Source organism: Cupressus sempervirens, chromosome 2, assembly GCF_028749045.1.
Source record: "Cupressus sempervirens isolate cs-2001-9-10 chromosome 2, ASM2874904v1, whole genome shotgun sequence".
NCBI lineage: Eukaryota > Viridiplantae > Streptophyta > Pinopsida > Cupressales > Cupressaceae > Cupressus > Cupressus sempervirens.
In genome coordinates, this window is record NC_143119.1 from 739562109 (window position 1) to 739587882 (window position 25774).

The window sequence follows — 25774 nt, forward strand, 5'->3', positions numbered from 1 at the left end:
TGCACCATCCAGGGTCTATGAAACTATCAAAGAGGGCTGCTTTGCTGAGCATTCCAGCTTTGTATTAGCTTGTTTCTATATGTCGTCTTTTTGACAGGAGTCCACCTGACTCTTTCCTTCTTCATTTTCTGTATTGCTTGATTCAGGGTTTCATTATCTCAGGGTATAGAACAACAGATGTAGTCATATTTATTCATGTTTCTAATGAGATAAGGAAAGATGGGGTGTCAAGTTTTCTTGCGGGGGGTTTTACATACTAACATCCTGTAGTCAATTCAGATTTCTATCAGGTTTCAAGAAGGTAGGGTGCCCTAGGTTCAGTGTTGAACCCAACGCTCTGATACCATATGTAACATAGGAATTTTCATAACCAAATTTAAACTCATATTAATCTAATTTTATAAGTAACTGATTCCAATTCGCATGGCAATGTTTTTCTACCATCTGTTTATAACTAAAAGAAACTCTTCACAATCTAACTATTTTACATATACTCCAGATTATACGAGAAAATAATGTATTGCTAATAATTTAACTACTTCTAACATATTCAACTAAAAATAAAGTAACGGCTAAATATAACAACTGTAATGCTTATACAACATGAAATTAAATGTTTACTCTTTATAGCAATTATAATATCTATTCTCTTGAAAGTAAAAGAGACATATAGTAATAATGAAAGAATCCATTTATCTCGTTGTCCAAGCCTCGGAATTGGTGAGAGAAGAAGCATTGACATAGGCTTAACCTCCCAATCATGGACCATTACTTATCCCCACACATTCTAAATTAATAGAATGGCCCTCCCTATTTCAGGATTGGGCTTGGGATGTTCATAAGCCCGGCCATCTGAGTAATCAGGAGGGTTGAATTCCCAACAGTTATTCTCCAAAATAATTGAAGCGTCTGGAAAATCAACCAAGATCACATGTTCGGCACATCTGCCTAATTTCTACCTTGGCCAAGGATTTCAAATTGGGTCTACAAACCTGATCTCCACCACTCGACTTGACAACATAATTCATTATTTTATTATTATTGTTCATTCTTATATACGTTCATATGTATGTATTGATAAGGTGGCATCATTAGATTATAGCTTATAATTTATTAGTGTCACCTTATTTTTATGTACATATGTTTGTATTCGAGTGTGAATAATAAATGATTAAATAATAAATTCATTAATAATTCTTCAAAGGTATGAATTATAGTTTTTTGTTTATATTATTTCTTCAATAGCTCATGCGGTTCCATTAATGCAACATGTTGTCAAAGCCTAGTATCCTAGCCAGGGTAGTCTTAGGTCAAACATGTTGATTCAGATGACTGAACTATTTGACCATCCCCTTCCGATGATCTCGTTTAGCAATGCTTCCCCTCTCTTCAGTCATCTTCTTGCAATCATTCAAGCAAACATTCTTGCCAAGACATTAATTCAAGATATGTTAATTGTTAATTCAAAACCATTGTTGATCATCTAGTAACCGTTAGAGATTTCATCAACGTCTACATAACTAACTCATTTCACATGATTAGGAAGAAATAAATTGATACAACGGCTATAATGAACCAACTCACTTCACATGGTTAGGAAGAAATAAATTGATACAACAACTATAATTAACTAACTCGCTTTACATGATCAAGAAGAAATAAGTTGATACAACAGCTATAATTAACTAACTCACTTCATATGATATTAATTCGTTAAACCAACGGCTATGATCAAAAATAAAAATTTAGGGCAAAAATTTGGGTTGTAATAGAGGTTGGGATCAATCTTTCAAATCATGGATGGGAATCTTGAAATATTAGATATTATAAATACCATTGTCGAAGAGCTGAAAATAAAAGATTATATGCTGTATTCAGCAAGAAAGAGATTAGAAGTTTTATTCAATGACTGGTCTGCTGAAGCTCATCTATGAGTCATACTGTTTTATATAACATTGTAATTCATAAATATATGTCAGTTTATTTATAATATATATACACATTTATTCATAATTTATTTGGAATTAATATATTTTTAGCCATTTCTTAATCGCTTGTTATAGAACCCTTAAGAGTATAGGTTGGTGTTGTGTAGAGGTGGGGTAAATCCTTGCAAGGTAGGTGAATCCCAAGATGGGGTAATGTAAAGTACCCTATTGTGATCTGTCATAAATTAAATGAGATTTATCAATTGGACTTTTGCAGATCCAATTTTATATATCTTATTTCATCTCTCCATATTTCCACGATGATGTCTCCAAGTTTTTTAATTCTCTATATATACTTTTTCATTCAAGGAGTCATGTCTTTACATTAAGAATATTTATATAATATTAATAACATTTATAATATTAATAATATAAGATTATATCAAATATATTAATATTGATATTATTACTTATAATGCATAATATATTTAGATTATTAATCTAAATATGACATTCTATCTTTTAATTTTAATTCTCATATTAATATATTATGAATGATAATAGTAAATTACAACTATAACATTATTAATATTTTATTATTATTTAATTTTTTTATCTATATTTTATTTATATGGATTTCAGGGATATCACAGATAAGGATGAGTTCTTGAAGCCTTGAGGGAGCCTACTTGAAGATCGATGTCAAGCACCCTATGAAAAGTAAATCCCCATCCTCCTTTTGGTTGAGTGCAGGAGAGAAGTAAAGAATTGAGCTTAAGTGAATCGTATTTTTTGAGCTTAAAGAATCATTAAATTTTTTAAATTTAATTTGTTTAAAATGCATACTAATGTATGGGAATTTATAGATTCCTGGCAGGGTGCACTATAGAGACTCAAGTAAATTGCCATTTCTAAATGGAATCCAAATCCTTGTCAGAAATTTAAAGATAAATCAAGTAAATTATGTTGGCATAACTGATGCATATTGTATTGATGAGATGTTATAATAGAGGTTTGATGCTTTTTCATCGATGTCAACTTAAGTAATGGTGGTTGAAAGTTTACTGAGAATATTGTTCTAGTATATGCAGAGTGGAAATCAATGTTGCAGTTGTGTTGCAAAATTAATTAGAGTGTGTGGTTGGAATGGGAGACTTAGGGATGTCTCTAGATACAATGTCTATGATCGCACAAGCTGGTAACAAGTTTGGACAGAGTTATGACCAATTCAAGCGTACCAGAGTAACCGGGAATAACAGTCGGTGAAAAATGGTAAATGGGTTTATCAAATCTGTTTGGTTCAAGTGTTGTGGTGCTGGATATATTATCAAGACTCAGTTGTGTGATTAATGTTCTGATCGCACAGAGTTTGGTTTACTAGAATACATGGTTTGAATTGATTGGAGATTGTTCTGTGGAAAGTTCATACAACACTTAAAAATAGTTTATGTTTGATCCTTAATCGGTAATATTATGGCTGACTTCGGTGGATCTTTCGTGATAGAAGGTGTTGTGGTGATGTGACAATGATATGGCAATGTTGGGTTATGATGATTTGGTCTTGCACCGATCATTGTGATTAAATTTCTTGAAGTCATGCATGAATGTTGGAAAAAGTGAAACAATCTACTTAGTTCTTGGTCAAATTGATGAGCAATTCAAACTGGTGGCTGACTGGATTTAGTAAATAATGGATTAGGATTTGGTAATACATTTTGGCGGACCAGTGGTGAAATTCAAGTGTAATATGTTTTGGTCAAGGCAGTGGCCACCCTAACAAGTGAAATTTTTATTTATATTATAGTTTGTTGTATTTGCAAGTTTGTAGATTGTGTATGTTGACAACGGTTGAGCAGTTTGTTGAATGTCTGCAAGAAGAAGCAAAATCTAAGCTTAACTGGATCTATACATGCAAAGGAGAAGTGCTATTCCCAGATAATCTTCCTTGTTGAATACGAACAGGTTCTCCAAGCTAAATCCCTTAATTGGGTCACTCCCAACAAGGTGAGCAGCATCCTAATAGGTCCGAAGATTAATTTCCTTAACTGGGTGGCTCATTAACTTAAGTTAGAAATCCTCCAATGAGGTTACTTCCGATAGGGCTAAAGATAAATCCCTTAACCAAGTGACTCCAAATAGGGTCTTCTCTTAATCGGGCATTTTTGTAAGCTCCTAACAGGGCTAAGCCTTTAACTAGGCGTACTTCAGAAAAGTGCAAAATATTCGTGGGTACTAATTCCCATCGTGCTTCTTCCCTCTCACTAAGGGTTTCCATTGAAAAATATTGGTATTATTGTGTTACTTGTTTGCATGCTTTCATGTGTTGTTTTCCTTATTACTTCACAAGTTAACATTGGATGCATGTAGTTGAATGCTTCATTAAGTACATCTGATTCAGGTTAATCATTTAGCAATAAGTTGATAAAAATTTGACTAATAGATTACCAATTCACCTCCCCCTTAGTAATCTTGAGCCTTATAATACTTACGATTGGTATTAGAGCCTAGGTCCTCTTGGTGGTAAGCTTAACAACTTGAGGTAAAGATCAAGATGATGAAGGAAGGTCCAAAGTTTGTTGTTTAAGGACAACTACTCCATGTGATATGACCAAACAAAGATCTACATCAAAGGAATGGGGCCACAGTTTTGGACACATGTTGAGAACAAATATGTTACACCTATGGGGACACTTGGTGCAGATCAATTGAAGGTGCAACTGGAGAGCATTTAAGCATTGGAAGCTATTGTAAGTACTTTACGTGATACTGGGTTTATTGATATTCATGGACTTGATACTGCTTATGATGTTTGGGAAAAGATTAAGCCAGTGTATGGTGGAGATGTACGTGTACAAAGAGCTAGGGTAGTTAGTTTAAAAGGGAAAGTATGATGACATGAAAATGGTAAAAGGAGAAAATGTTGCTTAGTATGGTCATAGGATAAAAGAAGTTGCTGCTATCAGAAGCGTTAGTGGTACCATTGATGATGAAGATGTGATAAGTAAAATGCTGAAAACCTTGCTACCTTCTTATGCCACTAGAGTTTTTGCTATTCAAAAGTTGAGAACTTTCGACAAAGTCTCCATTGATAGATTAATTGGCAAGCTTACTGCTTTTGAGTTGAGCAATTATGATAACAGTGTTCTTAAAGCTGAACTAGCTTTCAAGGCCTCCTTATCTTTGGCTCAAGGGAAGAAAGGTAAAGAGACAAGCGGTAACAGAGAGCTTCATTCAGTGTTTGATGAAGAACAAAAGCAAAAAGAACTTGAATCCCTACTTGCAAGAAGATTGCCTAGAGGTACCTATAAGTACAAAGGCAATTTACCATTAAAATATTTTTCATGCAAGAAGATAGGACACATTGCTGCTAGATGTCCTAATGGTTGTCGAAAGGACAAGATCAAAAGATCTAAAGACAAAGGTAAGAAATAGTGCTATGTTGTAGTAGATGAAGGTGTGATAGATGAGGAATCAAAGGATAATGATGAGGAAGAGGTGGTGTTTGTTGCATTCAACGAAGAGATTGCAGAAGAAAACATTAGTCTCATACTTGGATCATAGTAATGATTGGGTCATTGATAGTGGTTGCTCACATCACATGACCAGTGATAGAAGTAAGTTCATCAAGTTGCAAGAGTTTGATGGTGGAGTAGTCAGATTTGGTAACAATACATCTTGTTTGGTAAAAGGTAAAGGCTCTATCTCTCTAAATGGTTAAAGTAAAGCAGATGATGTTTATCTTGTGGAAGGTCTAAAGCATAATTTGCTAAGTGTTGGTTAGTTGAATGATAAGGGATACCACCTAGAGTTTAAAGGAGGTATGTGCAAGATACTAGGAAGTTCGAGAGATTTGATTGCTACCCGGAGATAAAAAAAATGGTAATATATTTCATTTGAATGCTATTGTTAACAATTGTTTGGTTACAAAAGTCGAAAGATAGTTGGTAATGGCATAGAGGATGTCATGTAAATTTTGATAGCTTGATCAAATTAAGAAAAATGCAGTTAGAGGATTGCACCACTAGTCAAAGCAAACAATGTTATGTGCAAGGAATGCCAATTGGTAAGTTAATTAGTTCTACTTTCACTGGAAAGTCATATTCATTTGAGAATGTGTTGGATTTAGTGCACATTGACTTGTGTGGTCCTATGAGGACAAGAAGTTATCATGGTGTTAAGTATTTCATGCTATTATTGACGATTACTCTAGAATGATGTGTGTAACTTTCTTTAAAAGATAAATATGATCTTTCCATAAGTTTATGATGTTCATAACACTTGTAGAGAAGGAAAACGGTAAGAGTTTGAATTGTCTGAGATCTGGAATAGGTGGATAATATATTTCTTGTGATTTTTTTGAGTATAATGACTAGAATGAAATCAAGAGATAGATGCTTGCTCCAAGGACTCCGCAACAAAATGGGATTGCGAAAAGCAGAAATAGAACAATTGTCGATGCTACCAAAACTATGATGATCAAAGGAGATGTTGCTAAGATGTATTGGAGAGAAACAATCAGTACTGCAGTCTAAACTATGAAACAATTGGAAGTGAAGAAAGGAACTGGTAAGACTTATTATGAATTATGTTATGGTCATACTCCTAGGGTAAAACACTTTAAAGTTTTTGGTAATAGATGTTATATCAAGAGAGGAACTCACTGAAAGATTTGATCCTAAGAGTGATGGAGGCATTTTCTTAGGATACTCTACCAAAAGTAATCCATATAAATGTTTCAATAAAAGAACTAACAAGATGGTTGAAAGTGCAAATGTGAAGGTAGATGAATTTTCAAATAGATCTAATATGTCTGATGATTCCAACTAATGTGAATATGAAAGGGTCGAGAAATTGGGTATGTACAATTAGAAATTCAAGAAACAGTTGAACAAAACAATGAAGAAGATGATGTAGTTCATCTGGTGGAAGAAGAAGAAGAAGCCTTGAGGCCTAAATCAGTAATTCCAAGTTATGTGAATTTGAATCATTTTACTTATTAGATAATTTGTGATAGGAATATAGGAGTTCAAATTAGAAGGAAGATTAGGGAGAGTACTTGTTTGATTTGAGAAATTGAGCCTAGGACTATTAACAAAGCATTAAAGAGTGATTATTGGATCGAGGCTATGGAGGAAGAGCTTGATCATATTGAGAAGAGTGATACATGGACATTAGTTCCCACATCAATAGACAACAATTGAGTGGCACAAAGTGGGTCTTCAAGAATAAGCTGAATGAAGATGGAGAAGTATTCAGGAACAAAGCAAGACTAGTATGGAGAGACTTTTGCGCTACTTGCAAGACTTGAAGGGGTAAGAATGTTACTTGCCTATGTAACTTATAAGAAATTTAATATATTTCACACGGATGTAGCTTATAAGAAATTTAATATATTTCAAATGGATGTTAAGTTTACATTTTTGAATGGTATTCTAGGAGAAGTTTACATAGGACAACACTAGATGGTTTTGTTTTATCAAAAGATCAAGATATGGTGTGCAAATTGAAAAAAAGCTTTGTATGGTTTGAAACAAGGACCAATGGCATGGTATGGAAGATTACACTGTTATCTAATCAAGATTCATTTTAAAAGGACTAGTGAGGATGACAATGTCTACTTGAAAATTGAAGGTGATAAGTTGTTGATAGCTGAAGTTTTGTTGATGATATAATATTTGGCTATGATGATGATATGAGCTTGGTATTTGCAGAAGAAATGAAAAAGGAATTTGAGATGTCAATGATGGGAGAAATCAAGTTTTTTATTGGATTGTGGGTTATGCAACTAAAGGATGGAATTTTCATTAATCAATTAAAGTGTGTGAAGAAAGTATTAAAGAGTTTTGGAATGGAAGATTTCAAACAGGTTGGAACTCCCATGATGACAAGATGCAAGTTATCCAAAGATGACGAGTCAAGTGCATAAAATGGAACTCTTTAAAGGTCAATGATTGGTAAATTGCATTATATTGTTCATAGCAGATCAGGTATTGCTCATGCAGTTGGGATAGTGGCAAGATTGCAGTCAAATCCTAATAAATCTCACTATTGAGCTATCAGGATTGTTGCAAATGTATTAACATTGCCTCTTTAGTATAATACTTTCCAAGAGTTATGATCTCTCTCTTATATTGTGGAAAACACATGGAGAGACATGTCCCTTAACGAGACATGTCTACTCATTATTATTTAATTAATATAATAATTAATTATTTAACTATATATATTTCTTCAATTTAGTCTCATGGGTTTATCCAACAGAAGCTACCAAACATTATCACTCTCTCTTAGCTAGGGAGGATAAACACATAGATATTATGCCATTGGTAATACACAAAATGACAAAATTTAAGGATATCTTCGATCATAAGATATCCACCATTTTGATATCATGAGTATTGGCCTCCAGGATATCAACATATGATATTCACCAAATATTGTCAGTATTGACCTGTAGAATGTCAACATTTGATGTTCACCAAGTACTTAATAAGGTAATGGCTTGTAGAATATCAACACATGATATTCACCAAATACCTTCAAACAACTCATAGACCGTCAAGTGAATGACATCTGACACTTAAGTTGTTGATTTACAAGATATAATCTATCATGATCTATTTCAACATTTATGTAAAATGCGGATCATGATTTAAGCTATTGTAAGATCGTCATGTTCCAATAACTTATGCAAATACAAGTGATAATCATTTGGAAGTCGTCAGTTCATGATGTACACAGGGGGCAGGCTCATTAAAACCATATAGTCACACAAATGGACTTTTGAACTCCCTCCTTATATCAATTGTCTGAGCGCCTCATCCAAAGTTACCTTTGAAGAAGTGTCATACTCCTTTTGAAACTAATATCAATCTCCCTTTTCTTGCAAGGACATTCTCGAAGGAAAAGATTGAGGCAAATAGCTCTTGTAGTACGTATAAAAATACAAATAAGAGAGAGACTACAAGAACTAAATAAAGGCAATTCTCAAGATATAATAATAAGAAATAATTATCTCATCGTTTTGGAGCAAATAGCTAATGACATCCTTCACTATGTAAGTCCTTTCTACTGTATGTCAAAGTCCTATTTCTCCTAGCATTTGCTCACTACTCATTCTCATTTTCTCTTTAATCACCATACATAGATATACTTCAGAATTTAAACTCAAGGTATATACATATGTACAACTTCCTTTTCTTACTGTCTTATTCGCTGCACACTTCTTTGTATAGTGCTTCCTTAAATTATTGTTTAGTCTTTCTTCGTGCTAGTCGATATAAATCATCAATGTCTCAACCAAATTATGGATCGTGTCAATTTATATCAGAGATTAAGAGATAGCATATTGTGGCAATGATTAATATTAATTGTTCTCATATTTAGAGTGCGCAAAATCACATGATGAAAAGTTGTAATAGATCAGTAACCGTCTCATTTCTAGTGTACAATCAGATTGATTACTTTGATCTCAAAATAAACATAATGTGTTTGGCTCAATTTTTATATGATATGAATTGACGTCACCGTTGCTAACATAGGGGTATGTGGTAATTACATTGATTTGTCACTGCCCTGAAGTTCGACCCCACCTTGGTCATCGTATTGCATGTCCTTCCGTGGTCAGCAGTACTCTACGTCACTTCCATTCTCCTATCTCCTGTCTAATACTGCGGTGGCATTAGTGGTGGGTCCTTCATTTTTATGTGGAATTTGAAACTGATAAACAAATGTATTCTGCACTGTGCATTAATAGGTCAAAGATCCATTTTGTCAGTAGTAATAATGGTACTTATCGGGCAGTACATCCATATTAATACTGCTTTCTTTTCCTGCATTTATCAGTTTCTGTAAATACAAACCCTCCAATATTCGGATGATGCCAAAAACTTGAAGATAGATTAGATTGATTTGATATACCCTTCTGTTGGGTGCATTTTACTGAGAGTTTATAAAGTCTTTTAATAAATCATTATGTTTGCAGTCTCTACAAGCATTGAGGGACTGTATAAAAAACATCATGTACTACTTGTTCTTCATACCATGAATGGGCTGGAGGATGTTAGCAAAAATTCAATGTTGCCATAGTTTTTTGAAACACAATATTCAATGATGCAGATTTCTTTGTGCATCTACTATTGGCAGACATTTGAACTTCTGTGCTAGAACTCCATATTGTTGTTGTGTACCACCACTGATTTGTCCCTATCATATATTAAATTATATTAGATACAATCCTACACTCACTCAGCCGATTCATTCCCAATACTCTTATCACAGATGTCAAAGTATGTTGGGACGTCATCTGCTGAGTATTCAATACTTCATTATGTATGATTGCAGATCATTTCTAATTGATGCTGTATGTACATGTAATCTGTGCCTCTTTTCAATAGTCTATTAATTTTACCTCTTTTTGGCTGCTATAAGGCTCTTAGAGTGCTTAATATATGATATGATCTCCATTGTTACATTTGCAGCCTGGCTCTAATACCATGTTGAGTTATCAAGATTGCTGCAAATGTATTAACATTGACTCTTTGGTATATATTTTCCAAGAGCAGCAATCTCTCTCTTATATTGTGGAAAACACATGGAGAGGCATGTCCCTTCATTGGACATGTCTATTCATTATTATTTAATTAATATAATGATTAATTATATATATATATATATCTTCAGTTTAGTCTCATGGATTTATCCAACAAAAGCTACCAAACATTAACACTCACATGGTTGCAATAAAAGGGATATTTAGATACTTGAAAGGAACTACAAAATATGGTCTTTGGTATCCACATGGTGGTGATTTGTCTCTATGTTTATTTACTGAAGCAGATTAGGTAGGAAACATTGATGACAGGAAAAGCACAAGTGGTGGTGCATTCTTTCCAAGAGGAAGACTTGTGTCTTGGATAAGAAACAAACAAAATTGTATTTCCCAATCTATTGCAGAGGCAAAGTATGTGGCAACTTCTAGTAATTGTTCACAGGTTGTATGGATAAAACAAGTTTTGGTAGGAATCAATGAGAAGATAATAAAATCGGTGACTATCTTTTGAGCCAATACTGGTGCAATAAACATTACCAAGAACTCAGTGCAACACCCTAAGACTAAGCATATTGCCATTAAGTATCATTTGTTGAGAGAAAAGGTGCAAGAGAACGAAGTGAAGATGGATTGGGACATCCAAAGAGCAGGTTGTAAATATTTTCACCAAGCCATTACGTAAGGATCTTTTGAGCATAGATGTACCACTGGTAGAGTACTCTCCGAGTTCCAAAAGTTGGCCGAGTTTTTTTGGCCTGGTGAGTTTTTATGAATTTTACTGGTGCCAAAATCTAGTGAAATTTTTGACAAGGAGTTGTAGAGTACTTGTTGAGTTTTTGTTAAAAACTCGGTTGTAGTGTTATAACAACACGTAAAGGCAAAAAATGCCCCAAATTAATTTTATTTCTTATTTATTCACTTGAATTTTGCTAAGAGGGGGGAAATAGTCTTCCAAACACTTGCAAACAAATATCTATCAATTTGAAGCAGATTTGAGGTAGGCTTGAAGCGGATTTGCAATAGGATTTAAGAACAGTTTTTGAAGAGGATGACATCAATGATTTGGAGAGGTAGGCTATGGAGGAGGGGGTGGATTCGGGTTCGCATTGGATGACACTGAGTTGAATGAGTAGTCATCGCTAGTGCTAGGAGAAGCTAGCGGCAGAGCTACATCTAGGATTGAGGACGAGCCACAAATTGAGTTAGACATTCCAAGCGAGGAGGCACAATTATGCCCAATGCAAACTTCTAAGACTATACCCTCTAGTTCTACCTCTCCCTTAGTTTTTACTAGAGCTGGGAGGAGGAAGATGTAATTGGAATGATGCATTTACTTTTAATTTTACATAAATTATTTACTATTTTGCTTCCAACCATCAACATTCCTCATGAGAATGCAATTTTGTACGCACTTTGTGTTTAAATATATTGAGACTAAGTTTTTTCTTTTGTGTTCTTATTTATTGACCCATTGGATGTATCTTATTGAATTTTTTCAAAAAATGTATTTTTAATTAAATTTAAGCAATTTTTTAAGCTGTTGAGATTTTGCCAAAAATTGGCTGAGCTTTCCCCAAATTTATTTTTCAGGCTTTGACAAGTTTTTGGCTCTGGGGAGTTTTCCAACTATGCTTTTGAGTATCTAAGAGGTAAGTTAGGGGTCATACCCCTACCAAAGCAGAATTGAGATGCTATTGCAACATCAATCTAGTGGACCCATTGCATATCTTTCATAGGATTGATGTTGAGTGGACTATTTCTTAGGGGGAGTAGTTGGAAGATGCTTGCAACAGATAGGTGATGTGTTGAGTGGTCCCTTTGGCATTGTTGTCAAAGGGGGAGAAGAACTAAGAAGGGAGTAGATTACCACGTAAGGAAGAGAAGAACTAAGAAGAGCGAAGATCAGAAGAGATGATGCATCAGTTAATGGGGAGCAATTGTTATCAAGATAGTGAGTGTTGCCATCAATGCCAAAGGGGGATATTATTGGCATAACTAATGTAAACTATATTCATGAGATGTTATAATACAAGTTTGATGCTCCATTGATCACTTATCATGTTGTCATTGATGTCAACTTAAGTATTGTTGTTTGACAGTTTACCAGGAGCATTTTTCTAGTATATGCAATGGAAATAAGTGTTGCAGCTGTGTTGCAAAAGTAATTAGAATGTGTGGTTGGAATGGGAGACTCAAAGATGTCTCTAGATGAAGTGACTATGATCACACAATCTAGTAACAAGTCTGGATATAGTTATGATCAATTCAAGTGTGACAAGAGTAATCGGGAAGAACAGTTAGTGATAGATGGTGAATGATATGATTGGTTTCTCAAATCTAATTGGTTTGAAGTGTTGTGTTTCTAGATATATAATCTAGACTCAGTTGTGTGATTGATGTTTTGATTGGAGTGTGTTTGGTTTATTAGGAGACCTGGTTTGGATTGATTTAAGAGTATTCTATGGAAAGTTCATAAAACACTTAGAACCATTTATGTTTGAACCTTAACTGGTAATGCTATGGCCGAGTCTAGTGAATCTTCTATAACACATGTTGCGGTGATGTGGCAATGTTGGATAATGATGATTTGGCCTTGCATTGATTGTTGTGATCAAATTTCTATAAGTCATGCACGATTGCTGGAAAAAGTGAAATAGTCTAACTATTCTAGGTCAAATTGATGAGTGATTCTAATTGGTGGTTGACTAGATGTAGTAAATGATGGATTAGGGTTTGGTAATACATTTTGGTGGGCCAGAGGTGAAATTCAAGTGTAATACATTTTAAGGCAGTGGCCACCTAACAAGTGAAATATGTATTTATATTGCAGTTTGTTGTATTTGCAAGTTTTTAGATTGTGTATGTTGGGATCAATTGAGTAGTTTGTTGAATGTTTGCAAGAAGCAACAAAATTTGGGCTTACTTGGTCTGTACAAGCAAAGGAGAAGTGTCATTCCTATATCATCCTCATTGAATCGTAACAGGTTCTCCAAGCTAAATCCCTTAACCTAGTTACTCCTAACAAGGTGAGTAGGATTCTAACAAGTATGAAGATTAATTCCCTTAACCGGGTGACTCATTAACTTGAGTTAGAATTCCTCCAACGAGGATACTCCTAATAGGGTAAAGCTCCAAGTGGGCTAAACGCAAATCCTTTAAGTGAGTGATTCCTGATAGGGTTTTCTCTTAATTGGGCATTATTTTAAGCTCCTAATAGGGCTAAGCCTTTAACCGAGCATACTTCAAAAGAGCATAATTTATTTGTGGCTACTAATTCCTACTACGATTTTTCCCTTTGCCCAAAGGTTTCCACGTGAAAAATATTGGTGTTATTGTATTACTTGTGTGGATATTTTCATGTGTTGGTTTGCTTATTACTTCACAATTTAGCATTGAAAATGAATGTGGTTGAATGTTTTATTGAGTAGGTATGATTCATGTTAGTCAGTTGGTAATAAGTTGATAAAAGTGTGAATCTGATAGATTCGCCCTGCCTCTTAGTAATCTTGGACCTTAATAATACTTACAAATTCCTATTTGGGGACATTACAATTATCCCAAGGAATAAAATTGGTCATAGTTGGACGTTCTTTGAGGTTGTGGAATAATGATTACCCCAAGTGATGGAACCCGATCATATTTGGACATTATTTCTGCTTGTGGAATAATTATTACTCATAGGATGGAGTTGAATATTCTTGCCACTTGTGGGATAAGAAGTGAGTTGCTATGATTGGATAATTGCATGCGCTTGGGTTAATTCGGGGGTGGCTTTGGGTGGACCCATTATGTTTCCTTTCCCAAACACTAATGTGTTTGGATACTAGGGTAAATCTATCGATAATTAGTCAAAGAAAGGGATCTAAAAATACATATATTCATGTGTATACTTTGTGGTTCTATTTGTTTTCTACATGTCTCCATATATTCATGTGTATACTTTTTTTTTGTTTTTGTGTATGCACTTTGTTTGCTTCATATTTGATATGTTTTCAATTTGTCTACTCCATATGTGTCTATGATTATTGTAAACATATTTCTATCATCATGAGAAGTGTATGTTGGTTATTCTAGAATATGAAAATAATTAGAGTGAACCAAAAGATAATAATTTATTGCATTTGAGGTCATAGATATATGTCATACTTCTAATCCTCGTCTTATCATGTGGATAGGCTAACCCTTGCTTCAACTCACAAAGATATCCAATGTGTAGACATATGGCCAACGTAATTGTTGCAAATACAATTAGTGCAATTACAAAGATGACCTTGCTCCTTAATTGAATATGTTGAAGTTGATGAAAGATCAACCTCACAGCTCCCAAGAATCACCTACATGCAAACATCTGTCACAAAAAGAGAGAAGCAAAAGCTATGGAGGCTGGAGTTCCCAGATCCATAGATGAGACATTCTTGATGAGCAAAAAGAGAAATTGCTATTATCAAAAGTGGATGAATAATTACAAAGATAGATTGTTCTTATAAAGGAGATCAAAACCCTAACAAGTAACTAACCTAGGTAGCATGATAATAGTTAATAAAAGAATTAATTATTATATGCCCAAAGTTTAGCTGAAGTAAACTAGAGATAATAAGTGACTTAATAATTAAATCAATATGATTTAATTAATAAGTAAATTTTTTATTACTTTAATTGAATATGGGACAAAACTTATCTTAGGATACAAACTTTCTGATTCTCAATTGTGGGTAATATTGATACGAATAATTTCGATGACTTACTTTGAATATATTTGGGTTCGAATTTGCAACTTGAGATAATATTGGAATAGTGCAGGAAAGTGAATTGATATTAGTGAGAAGCAAAGGATAGAAGTTGCAAGATCAAATCATTTAGATTGAAGATCATTTTGAGCACTCGCTTGTTGGTCATCCCAAGTTAAATTGCTAGAGGACAAGCAATCTTGGGAAGGGTGGACTGTCATGCACCCGACTTGGATCATAGCCTCTACTAATATTAATAGCGATTTGCTAAATGAAGGTTGATTCGGGTAAACAGAGGGTCAACCAGATGTCAAGGCACAACACATTCAATACAACGCAAGCTTCTTTAGAAGTAAATAATAATCGCTTAAAGAAGGCCAACCCGCCAAGGTGTAAATGTTTGTAGATTAAATTAAATTGTTTTACTGAGGGAAGCCAACGTTTTGTAGGGACACATCTCTTGGAGGAGTCGCTTCCTTAAGAGGCATTGAATGGTAGATAAAGGATGATGCAAAGAGCATTATTCAAGGATACAAAGAGCAGATTAAATAAAATGAGTCTTTTAGATCTATATTAAAAAATGTCAGCAGCCTTCTATAAGTGCAGATGTATATGCAGAACATGTGTGAAGGCTTGGGAAGAATTCATGCAAATCTTGAAGAAATATATGTTTGCTACTTGTTACAGGCAATAGCATTCTTGAGAATCTCAAAAAGGAGACATTACACTATGTTTCATGAATAGTGATTCACAAAGAACCCATCTCTGATGAGAGTGAATGGAACACTTAGTAGTCACTGCATCTAGGTGATGCTCTTACAAGTGAAGCATTGGACCTTCCTGATGTAGAATTTTGCAGCTTTAGCTGCACCAAGATTTGGCTAGGAAGTGAAAAAGAAAGCTTGCAAATATATAGAAGAAAAAAAGAGCATTAGAAAAAACTAAATCATTGATTCATTCAATATTAACTATTGTATATATGACAATAAAGAAACCATCATTAGAGAGAGAATTACAGTGAAATGCATGAACAACTAGCACTTTGGTGCATGAGCAATACTACCAGTTCTTAGGGAAATACATGCGGAGGAAATAAGTGAAATCATTAAACAAGGTAGTAGTTTTTAATAGGATGAAAATGAATTCATTGCAGATTCGTAAATAATTGTCCAACTTAAGTCCAACGCTTACACCCCCCCCCTTAAGGTTTACTAAGGAGAATAAAAACTAATGAAAGGAGAGAGGAAAGAGGGAAAAACTAGTGGGAACAACACCCTATTACAATAATAGATAAGTTGTCTATTATTAGTTAATGGTTATCTATTGTAAATATCTAATTAGCTTGAAGTTTGCTTTCGTTTTTTGCTTTCTCTAGAATAGAATGTTTCTATTCTTTACAAACGTTTCCTAAGGAAACATCGTCTCATTCTTTTGTATAAATTGACCTTTCGGTCTCTGTTAATATCAAGCAAGTATTTACCAATTACTTCTGTTTTGAAAATTTCATAATTTCTTTTGAATTATCTGCTCTCAATTTTCTAAATTATTTTTGATTAAGGTAAAGGGTTTCCAGACTTTTGAGAAACTCCTCTAATCTTACCTAGATCTTGGCTAGGGTTTGAGAATCTGAAATTCGCAAATCCGGAGGTCATTTTTTCTAAAACTTGCATCTTCAATCCTGACTCCTCTCTGAAAATCGCGACCAACAAAAATCAGATTTTGTTTGGTGGTGGTGTTTGGCATTTTTGGTGGTGGTATTTAGCGTGTTTGGCAGCTTGAATCAGGCTTTCTCTACAACTCCCACGTGATCTCAGCATCGCCTTTTTCTCTGGTCCAAACAGAGAATGACAGGGATTCGTTTTGCGCAGCAAACGTCTGATAGCACATGCGTTTTTTGCAGCAGTTGGTGACGTTTTTGCCTGATACAAAATAAACGCCTATCTCAATACCACCATTGTCCATTTTTGGGCATCTTCTTATAGTATTCTACCATTTTTTCTGCGCTCAAAACCTTCATGGTTGCCGACCTATTTTTTTTGCTCGAGACCCTAATTTTTGGTTTCAGAATTTTTATTTGATTGCAAATTCTTTGTGGGTTTTTCTTGAGCTCAACTGGTTGTCGTTCATTTCTTTGGGTGCCTCGATTTTTTGAGCCAGCGGATCCAGAAACCGACAACATATTCCTTCTAGGTTTTTTGAGCTCTCTTTTGGGTCACTCTAATTCTTCTGGGTCTTTTGTATTTTTTGCCTCAAAAAATGTGCCTTCACAGATATTCACAGTTTTCATTCAAAAATGTGCCATGGCATCTCTGACAAACATTTTGCTTGAGCATAACTCCAAATTCAATGGTTGAAATTATGGCACCTGGAAGTAGTGAATCATCACACTTTTTGAATATCGGAACACTGATCAACTTGTTCTGGGTGTTACGAAGTGTCTGACTTCTTCGGGTCCTAATCAAGATACATGGGATTTGAATAATTGAGAGGCAGTGATGCTTTTCAAATTATCTGTGGTTGATGATCAACTTTCTTAGATTCCATCCGGGAAGACAATTGCCAAAATTTAGACACATCTCAAAGGTCTTCATGAGACTTCTGACAAAAGCAGAGCTTTCTTTCTAAAAAACACTCTGTTTTCTATTGTCATGGATGAGCGCACCTCACTCCAGGCACACCTGAATCGGATTAAGGAAATCCGTGATCAGTTACTTGCCATTAGTCGCAAGATGGAGGAAGAGGATATTGTGGTTATCACTCTTTAGAGTTTACCCAAATCCTATGAGCATTTTATCGACTCTCAACATCACATCTTTTGGTGTTGATTTGAAGTTCATTGATCTCTACACACTGCTGCTTCGGCAAGATCAATGGAAACAACAATTCAGTAGTAGCTCCAGTTCCACCTCCACAGAGCAAGCCTTTGTTGCGAAATCCTTTCAGAAGGATAATGGCAAGTTTCAGTAGCCATCTCAGCAAAAGTCTTCTGCTCCAGCACCAAATGGTTCCAGAAAAAAAAAATTCAATGCAACTACCGCCACAAGTTTGGACACATGAAGGTTTAATGTTAGAAGTGCTTAACTGTAGAGTCTAAGCAATTAGGTTCACAGCCCAAAGCGAACAGTGCATAGCACACTGAGCAGGCGAAATCCGCCTTTTATGCCTTCATGGCTAAAAGACCTATAGATCATGTGAAGTCATCTGCCTGGTACATTGATTCAGGTGCCTCTCATAATTTCACCCACCATAGAGATTGATTTACTGACTACCAGCCTTATTCAGGGTTTGTTATTTTTGGTGGCAGAGAAGAGTACATGGTTGTCGGTAAAGGCAACATTTAGATTCAATTTGTTGGGAGGAATCTCATATTCCTTGATGTGTACTATGTTCTAGGGATGGAACTAAATCTACACTAAGTCAGTCAGTTGTTGCGACATTCTACACACTTGGCAGTCACCTTCAGTTCACATCAGTGCACCATCATTGATCGGGCGACTAAGTCTACTATTGCAGTGGGTTTTGAGGATCATGGTCTTTTTAGGCTGATTGATTCTGGTGATTCTTAGGATTTAGCTATGGCTGCTTGGCGATCTTCTGTTAGCACACTTTGGCATCAGCAATATTGGCACTTAAATGTGCATTATATCTCATAGCTTGCTCGAGATGGGCTTGTTCTTGGATTGCCAGAGATTCAAACTCAACACTTTGGAGTTTGTGACGCATGCCAAGCTGGGAAGCAACATCGTACACCTTTCATCAATGGCAATTCATGGCGAGCTTCTTAGGTACTTCAGCTTGTTCATGTCGATCTCTGTGGCCCTATGGCCACTCCCTCTATTCTTGGGTCCAACTATTTTCTGTTGCTTGATGATTTCAGTAGAAAAATGTGGGTGTATTTCCTTAAAAAGAAATTAGATGCATTTCCTATATTTCAGAAGTTTAAACCCTTGAAAAATAGTTTGGGAAATTTATCATTACTCTTAGATCAGACAATGGGGGGGAATTTTGTTCTAATGCTTTCTCCAACTTCTTGGATACACATGACATCAAACGTTAGTTAACCACACCCCACACGCCACAACAAAACAATGTAGTTGAATGTTAGAATAGGATAATCACTGAGATGGCTCGTTCCATGCTCGAACACAAACATGTTCCGAAGCAGTTTTGGGTAGAAGCAGTTATCACTGCAATTTATCTACTGAATTGGTCAACCACAGTGGTGATCAAAGGTAAAACTCCGGAAGAGGCTTGGTTGGGTCGTAAGCCTAGATTTAGTCACCTGAAGGTTTTTGGCTCCCTTGCTTTTGTTTGGATCCCTGATGCATCACGCATCAAGTTGGATGCCAAGAGTCAGAAACTGATGCTTGCTGGATAAAATAGTCTTCACAAAGCCTACTGCCTGGTCGATGTTGAGACATCTCGTCTCATCTATAGTCCTAATGTAGTCTTTGATGAGCAGCGAGGACCATTCATGCCAGTTTCTCCTGTTCTTGATCTAGCAGACCAATCTATGATGGCTCATGATTTGGGAGTTCGGCTTCCATTAAGTTTACATAATGGGAGGGCTCCAGTAGCTCCTGCAACTCCAGTTATATCAGTGATACCTGTACAAACGCCTCTGACTTGTCTTACAGGATCACCTCGCTTTGTCGATGCTGCACTTGAGTTTAATCCAGATTCTTCTAATGAGGATCCTATTGATCAAGCATCTCCTAGTGCTAATGTTGGTCATTCTCCTATTCGGCCTAAGTGGTGGGCTAAGACACTTGCTGATCTTTGTGCTGATGAGCTCATTGATGGGAGAACTGCTCAGAAAAAGAGCAAAACTACAGATTTTGTTAACTTTGCTCTCATGGCCAACATTCACAATGTGTTTGAACCTCAAACATATTCCGAGGATAAAGGAATTCCAGAGTGGGAACATGTCATGACGTTTGAACACCAGAGCCTGCTGAAGAACAACACCTGGGTCCTTTCTAATCTTCCACCAGGGAAGAAACCCATTGGTTGCAAATGGGCCTACAAAATCAAATACAAATCGGATGGTACTTTGGATAAGTACAAAGCTCATTTAGTGGCAAAGGGATTTTCTCAGCACCAGGGCATTGATTATGAGGAGACCTTTGCTTCTACCGCAAAGATGAGCACCATTAGATTAGTCCTAGCCATGGTAGCACAGTTTGGCTGGAAGGTCCATCAAATGGACGTCAAGAGTGCTTTCCTGAATGGTGATCTCTACGAAGAGGTCTACATGACACAGTCTTTTGGTTTCAAGGTTGCTAGTAAAGACCATTAGGTTCTCAGATTGGTAAAAGCTCTCTATGGCTTGAAGCAGGCCCCTCAAGCATAGTACATAAAGATTGATAAGTACCTTAGTGATCAAGGCTTCAAGAGGAGTTCTTCAACTGAAATTTGTACATCAAGACTACTGATAGTGACATCATCCTTCTGGTTATCTGTGTGGATGATCTGATCATCACTAGCAGTTCGACATCTTTGATTCAGGGAATCAAATAGAATTTATGCCAGTCTTTTGATATGACTGACCTTGGGCTCATGCATTATTGCCTAGGTGTTGAGGTTTGGCAATAGTCTTCTGGTATATTCATCTCTCAGTCCAAATATGCCAGGGCCGTATTAGAAAAATTCCGAAATGTAGGATTGCAAACTTGCATCTACACCTACGAAGAAAGGTCTCAAGTTACCAACAAAGTCTAATTGTCCTTCCGTTGATGATACTACATACAAGCAACTAATAGGCAACCTCATCTACCTCTCTGCTACTAGGCTTGATATCAGCTTCGCAGTCAGCTATATTTCACGCTATATGACAGCTCCTAAGGCTGATCATTGGATGGCAGCAAAGCGTGTGCTTCGTTATGTGAAGGGCACTTCGGATTATGGACTTTTGTACTCTCGAGCTTCGAATCCTAAACTCAGTGGGTTCATAGATTCAGATTGGGCAGGTTCTGTTGATGATAAAAAGTCAACATCTGGATATGTGTTCAGTTTGGGCTCCGATGCAGTCACATGGACGAGTAGGAAGCAGCGGGCAGTTTCTCTCTCTTCTATAGAGGCCAAATACAAAAGGACTGTTAAGGCAGGATGTGAAGCTATTTGGCTTCATCGAATGCTTGGGGATATGCAGATGTCACCAGTAGGACCGACTACTTTGTTTGTTGATAATGAAGGCATTATCAAGTTAGCACGAAATCCAGTCTTCCATGAACGAACCAAGCATGTGGATGTTCATTGTCATTACATACGATAGTTGATTGAAGACGGGACTATAGATTTGCAATATGTTCCTACCACAGATCAGACTGCAGATATTCTCACCAAGCCTCTTGGTCCTGATAAATTTGTCAAATTTAGAGGATAGCTTGGTGTGTTCGATAGATTAACCATTAAGGGAGGGTATTACAATAATAGATAAGTCATCTATTATTAGTTAATGGTTATCTATTGTAAATATTGCTTTCATTTTTTGCTTTCTCTAGAATAGAATGTTTCTATTCTTTACCATCATTTCCTAAGGAAACATTGTCTCATTCTTTTGTATAAATTGACCTTTCGGTCTTTGTTAATATCAAGCAAGTATTTACCAATTACTTCCGTAATACAGCCCCCACCTCAAAATATACGCTAATAGAGATGCAACTATATGAAGTAGAGAAGAACATCTTCTAAGAGATCGGAAAAGTGTTGACAATTGTCATATGATAACTCCCATAGTGCTGAATGAAGAACCTCCTCTAAAACTAAGATGAAGATGAAAAGCAGTGTACATGAGTGCCTCCAATGGCACTACTCAAACAATGAGAAGATGGCAAACAAAGGCAATGCCTCTGTCAGTCGAAGATACAAAAGACGATTATCTACAAAGGTGCCCCCAAACAATGAATAGATGGAAAACAAAGGCAAAACATCAATAAGTTGATGATGTGAATGACACACGAATCTGTTAAGTGACCCCAATGGTACTACTCATACATGCAAACAAATTGCTAGTTGAAAACACAAGTGACAATAGTCTAAATAACTAATCAACTATGGAGCCAAGGAAGCATTAGCACGAAAAGGCATGCCACGTCCACTGAAATTGTGTGCAACTAAAGAGGAAATTAATGCAAGGCTCATGTAGTAAGAGCATGACCTTGGCTTGTCTGTGATGAAGAAGACTTAGGAGCTGAAATTTGATTTTTATGCTTAGCCTCCTCTAAAGCTTCTAGTCTCATCCAAAATCTGTTGATTGCATGTCCCACCTGACCACAGAAACTGCAAGGCTTGTCTGACTTCATCTTATTTATCTTGGATTGCTGATTGGATTGTGAGCTTTTCTTCTCACTTGCATTCATAGCAAGAGCATGAGCTTTGAAACTTTCTAAAGTAATCATCTTTATGAGCTTATCCTGCTCATATATTAGGGACTCAATGAAAGCATTGAGATTGGGTAGCAAGCTAAGTGGGCTTAACCATAAAGAAAACTCCATGGCTGAGCGCATTTGAGTTGTAGTCGTACATGGATTGTAACCTTCTAGGAAGGCCCAATGCTTGTCTTCCATTAGCATCACCTAGATGCAATGAGTGCCAAATGTTTCATTTATTTGTTTAAGAGATGGGTTCTTTGTGAACCACTACTCATGAAACATGGTTCAATGAGTTTGATTCGAAAACTACCCAATTCAATATTGATACCAATATCACAACTTGACTTGCTGTGGAAAATCTCCTATTTATCAATTCTGAAAATATTTGATGCAAAGGACCTTGCAGATGGCCTTTACCTTTTCCTTAATAGAGAGGTGTGATTAAACTGTTTTCTGTATTGTTTAATTGACCAGATATGTGGCAAATATGGAATCATCTTTGTAACTATGGGGTAAAACTGCACTCAATTAGTTCCTTCAAAATCTGTTAAATATCAATTTATGTTTGCTTTATTGCCCCTGGAAGCTGTGGGCAAGATTGTTACCAAGTGAGAGCTATTTGTAAATAGTGTTGAAACTACCTAGCTGTTGATTTGTTTTCACATTTGTTAATTTAACTATTGTTTTTGAATCTCTCTCTACAATCTTGAAACCTTCATGGTATTCTTGTTTCTGAAATCTCTTTCTGCGCTATCACATAACCTCCACGGTTCTAAGGGTTTGTTTTTTCACATCCTGTCATAGATTAAGAAAAGAAAGGATAAACAAAACCATTATTGTAGATTTTCTTTCCTCCATTTTATGCTGATGAAATCATATGCTGCGTATAACAAATCCTTTTTTCAAGCTCTCTAGGGGTATTTGAATTTTTCCCTCCTTTGCTTCAGAGCCTCCATGATTTGATCAGCAATTTAACTTCCCATGTCTGTATGGTAGGACTGTCTCATGACTACAACTTCATCTTTCTTCACACCTCTGCAATTTGGTCAGTAGTTCTCCTTTTTGAATAACTGACCATGTCCTTACAATAGGACTGCTTCATGATTAAACCTTTTCTCTACTCATGTCTCAGCCAATTGATCAGTAATTCTTCTATGAATGACTGGATGTGCCTCTATAATAGGATTGTCTAATTATTACAAGCTTTCCTGCCTCTATTCATTATGCAGTTTGTCTCTTGGCCTTCCCACATTTCCATTGGCTTTGATACCGTTTGATGTTTGCAATTTGCTTGCAGAACAAAAATTGAGAGAGATATAATATTATTAAATATTCAAATCAGATGTGTAATGTTTTCATAAATTTACTCAGGTTTTGAGGGATTTATTGGAACTTTCATATTAAGTAAATAACCTACAAACCTGGATAAAATGTGGATAATCATAAGATCAGGACTCCGTTGCAAACAACTATGGTCATTTTGTTCTATTTTCTGGATGATGTATGATTCTTTTGTTTTTATAGGAACCTGCATATTATTGTATTTTCTTGTTTTGCTTTGAGTCTGCATAGTATAGTGGGCACATTGCAGAAAACTCGTTCAGTATTTGGTTGAGCAATGAGAACCCATATCCACAAGTATGCAGTAATGAATTTCATAAATTCCAGTATATATTGAGGCATTAATTTTATTTTGATATTCATTTTGAACATGGTATTCAGGATGTGAAGGAGCTCCTTTGTTGCCACTGCTTTTCATTATAGTAAACATGGGCTTTAATATTTCTTTGCTGCATCTTCTCAAGATCTCTTCTGCAGTAGTCTCTTCTCTTGCTGCAACATTTTCAGGTAGCTCAATCAAAAAATTCTCATTTTTGTCTCCTGTTCTCACAAAAATCTTAGTTGGATATTTCTTATTGGTTTGCTAGAATTTAATGGCACTACATTTGTTTCTGCAGTTCCACTCTCAATTTATATGTTTACACTTCCACTCCCATATATTGGAGTGGATTCCACTCTACCTCCAGGATTCCTTATGGGTGCAGTTGTTCTTGTAATTGGATTGTTCGTATATAATTTGTCTAATCATACCAAGGTGGCTACCAAGTTAAAATAATGCAAATATGGAGATCTTTGCTCCTTTCAATTTGTAATGCTTCATTCACCATCCTGATGAATGCAAGCAATGCTGAGAATATTAAAGAATCTCAGTGCCTCAAAGGTGTGTCCCTGGAAACTTCTAAGCGATTTCGCTAAATAAATGAGAATACAATAAATGCAATGCTTGCAGAGGTATGTGAAAAGTTATAGAAAGGTCCAAATAATCGTTATGCAAATGTTGTGAACGATTTATTACAGTTTCAAGTATTTGTTGTTAAGTGAAATAATGCAAATATGGAGATCTACGGTCCTTTCAATTTGTAGTGCTTCATTCATCCTCCTGATGAATGCAAGCAATATTGGGAATATTAAAGAGTTTCAGTGCCTCAAAGGTGTGTCCCAGGAAACTTCTAAGCAATTCTGCTAAAAAGATTAGAAGATAATTAACGCAATGGTTGCAGAGGTATGTTATGATTTTGAAAAGTTGACAGATGCCCAAATAATCCTTATTCAAATGCTGTAAATTTTTTATTTGAGTTTCAGTATTTCCTACTAGTTTTCCTTGTGCTTTTTCTCATAGAATCATAATCATTTTTTAAGGATTGGTGAGGATATATATTCGGTCCCTCCCCCAAAACCAAAATAAAACTTTGAAGCAATCATCAACACTTCGAGGAAAAGTTTCATAACATGTTATCAATCCCTGGTTTAAAAAAAATTAAAAACCCGAAAAATTCCTGCCAGACTTCGTTTTTAGATTAAACAGATTCATTTATTTCTGCTAAAGAGCCTCAACTGCCCCTCCCAGGGGACGAACAAAATCAGGATTTGTGTTGAAATCAATCTTCTTCACTCATAGGAAAGGAGGGACTCCATACTCCACCATGAACCATCGCCAATGAATTCCTTGGCTTCCACTGGCAATTTTTAATCCTCTTCTCATCTTACACATAGATAGAATGGAATATCAAAGGACAAAAACAACTCAGAGATCTTTTTTGCATCTTATAAAGAAAATGTTGTGAATGATTTTTTTCTGCCTATTCTCCATGTACAAAAGAGAAATTGGCTACAATTACTGGATTAGCATATGTT

At 35.7% G+C, this 25774-nt stretch overlaps 1 protein-coding gene across 2 annotated transcripts in view; it reads left to right on the forward strand.

Moving 5' to 3' along the window:
- LOC149575502 (protein CLT1, chloroplastic-like) overlaps window positions 1-25145 on the forward strand; it is a 104261-nt gene extending 79116 nt beyond the window's left edge. For both annotated transcript variants that reach the window (XM_089815241.1, XM_089815242.1), the window contains exons 9-10: window positions 24302-24427; window positions 24538-25145. In XM_089815241.1, the coding sequence (XP_089671367.1) occupies window positions 24302-24427; window positions 24538-24695 (284 nt within the window). In that variant the 3' untranslated portion in view covers window positions 24696-25145. The remainder of the gene's footprint in view (window positions 1-24301; window positions 24428-24537) is intronic.
- The last annotated feature ends 629 nt before the right edge of the window (window positions 25146-25774 follow it).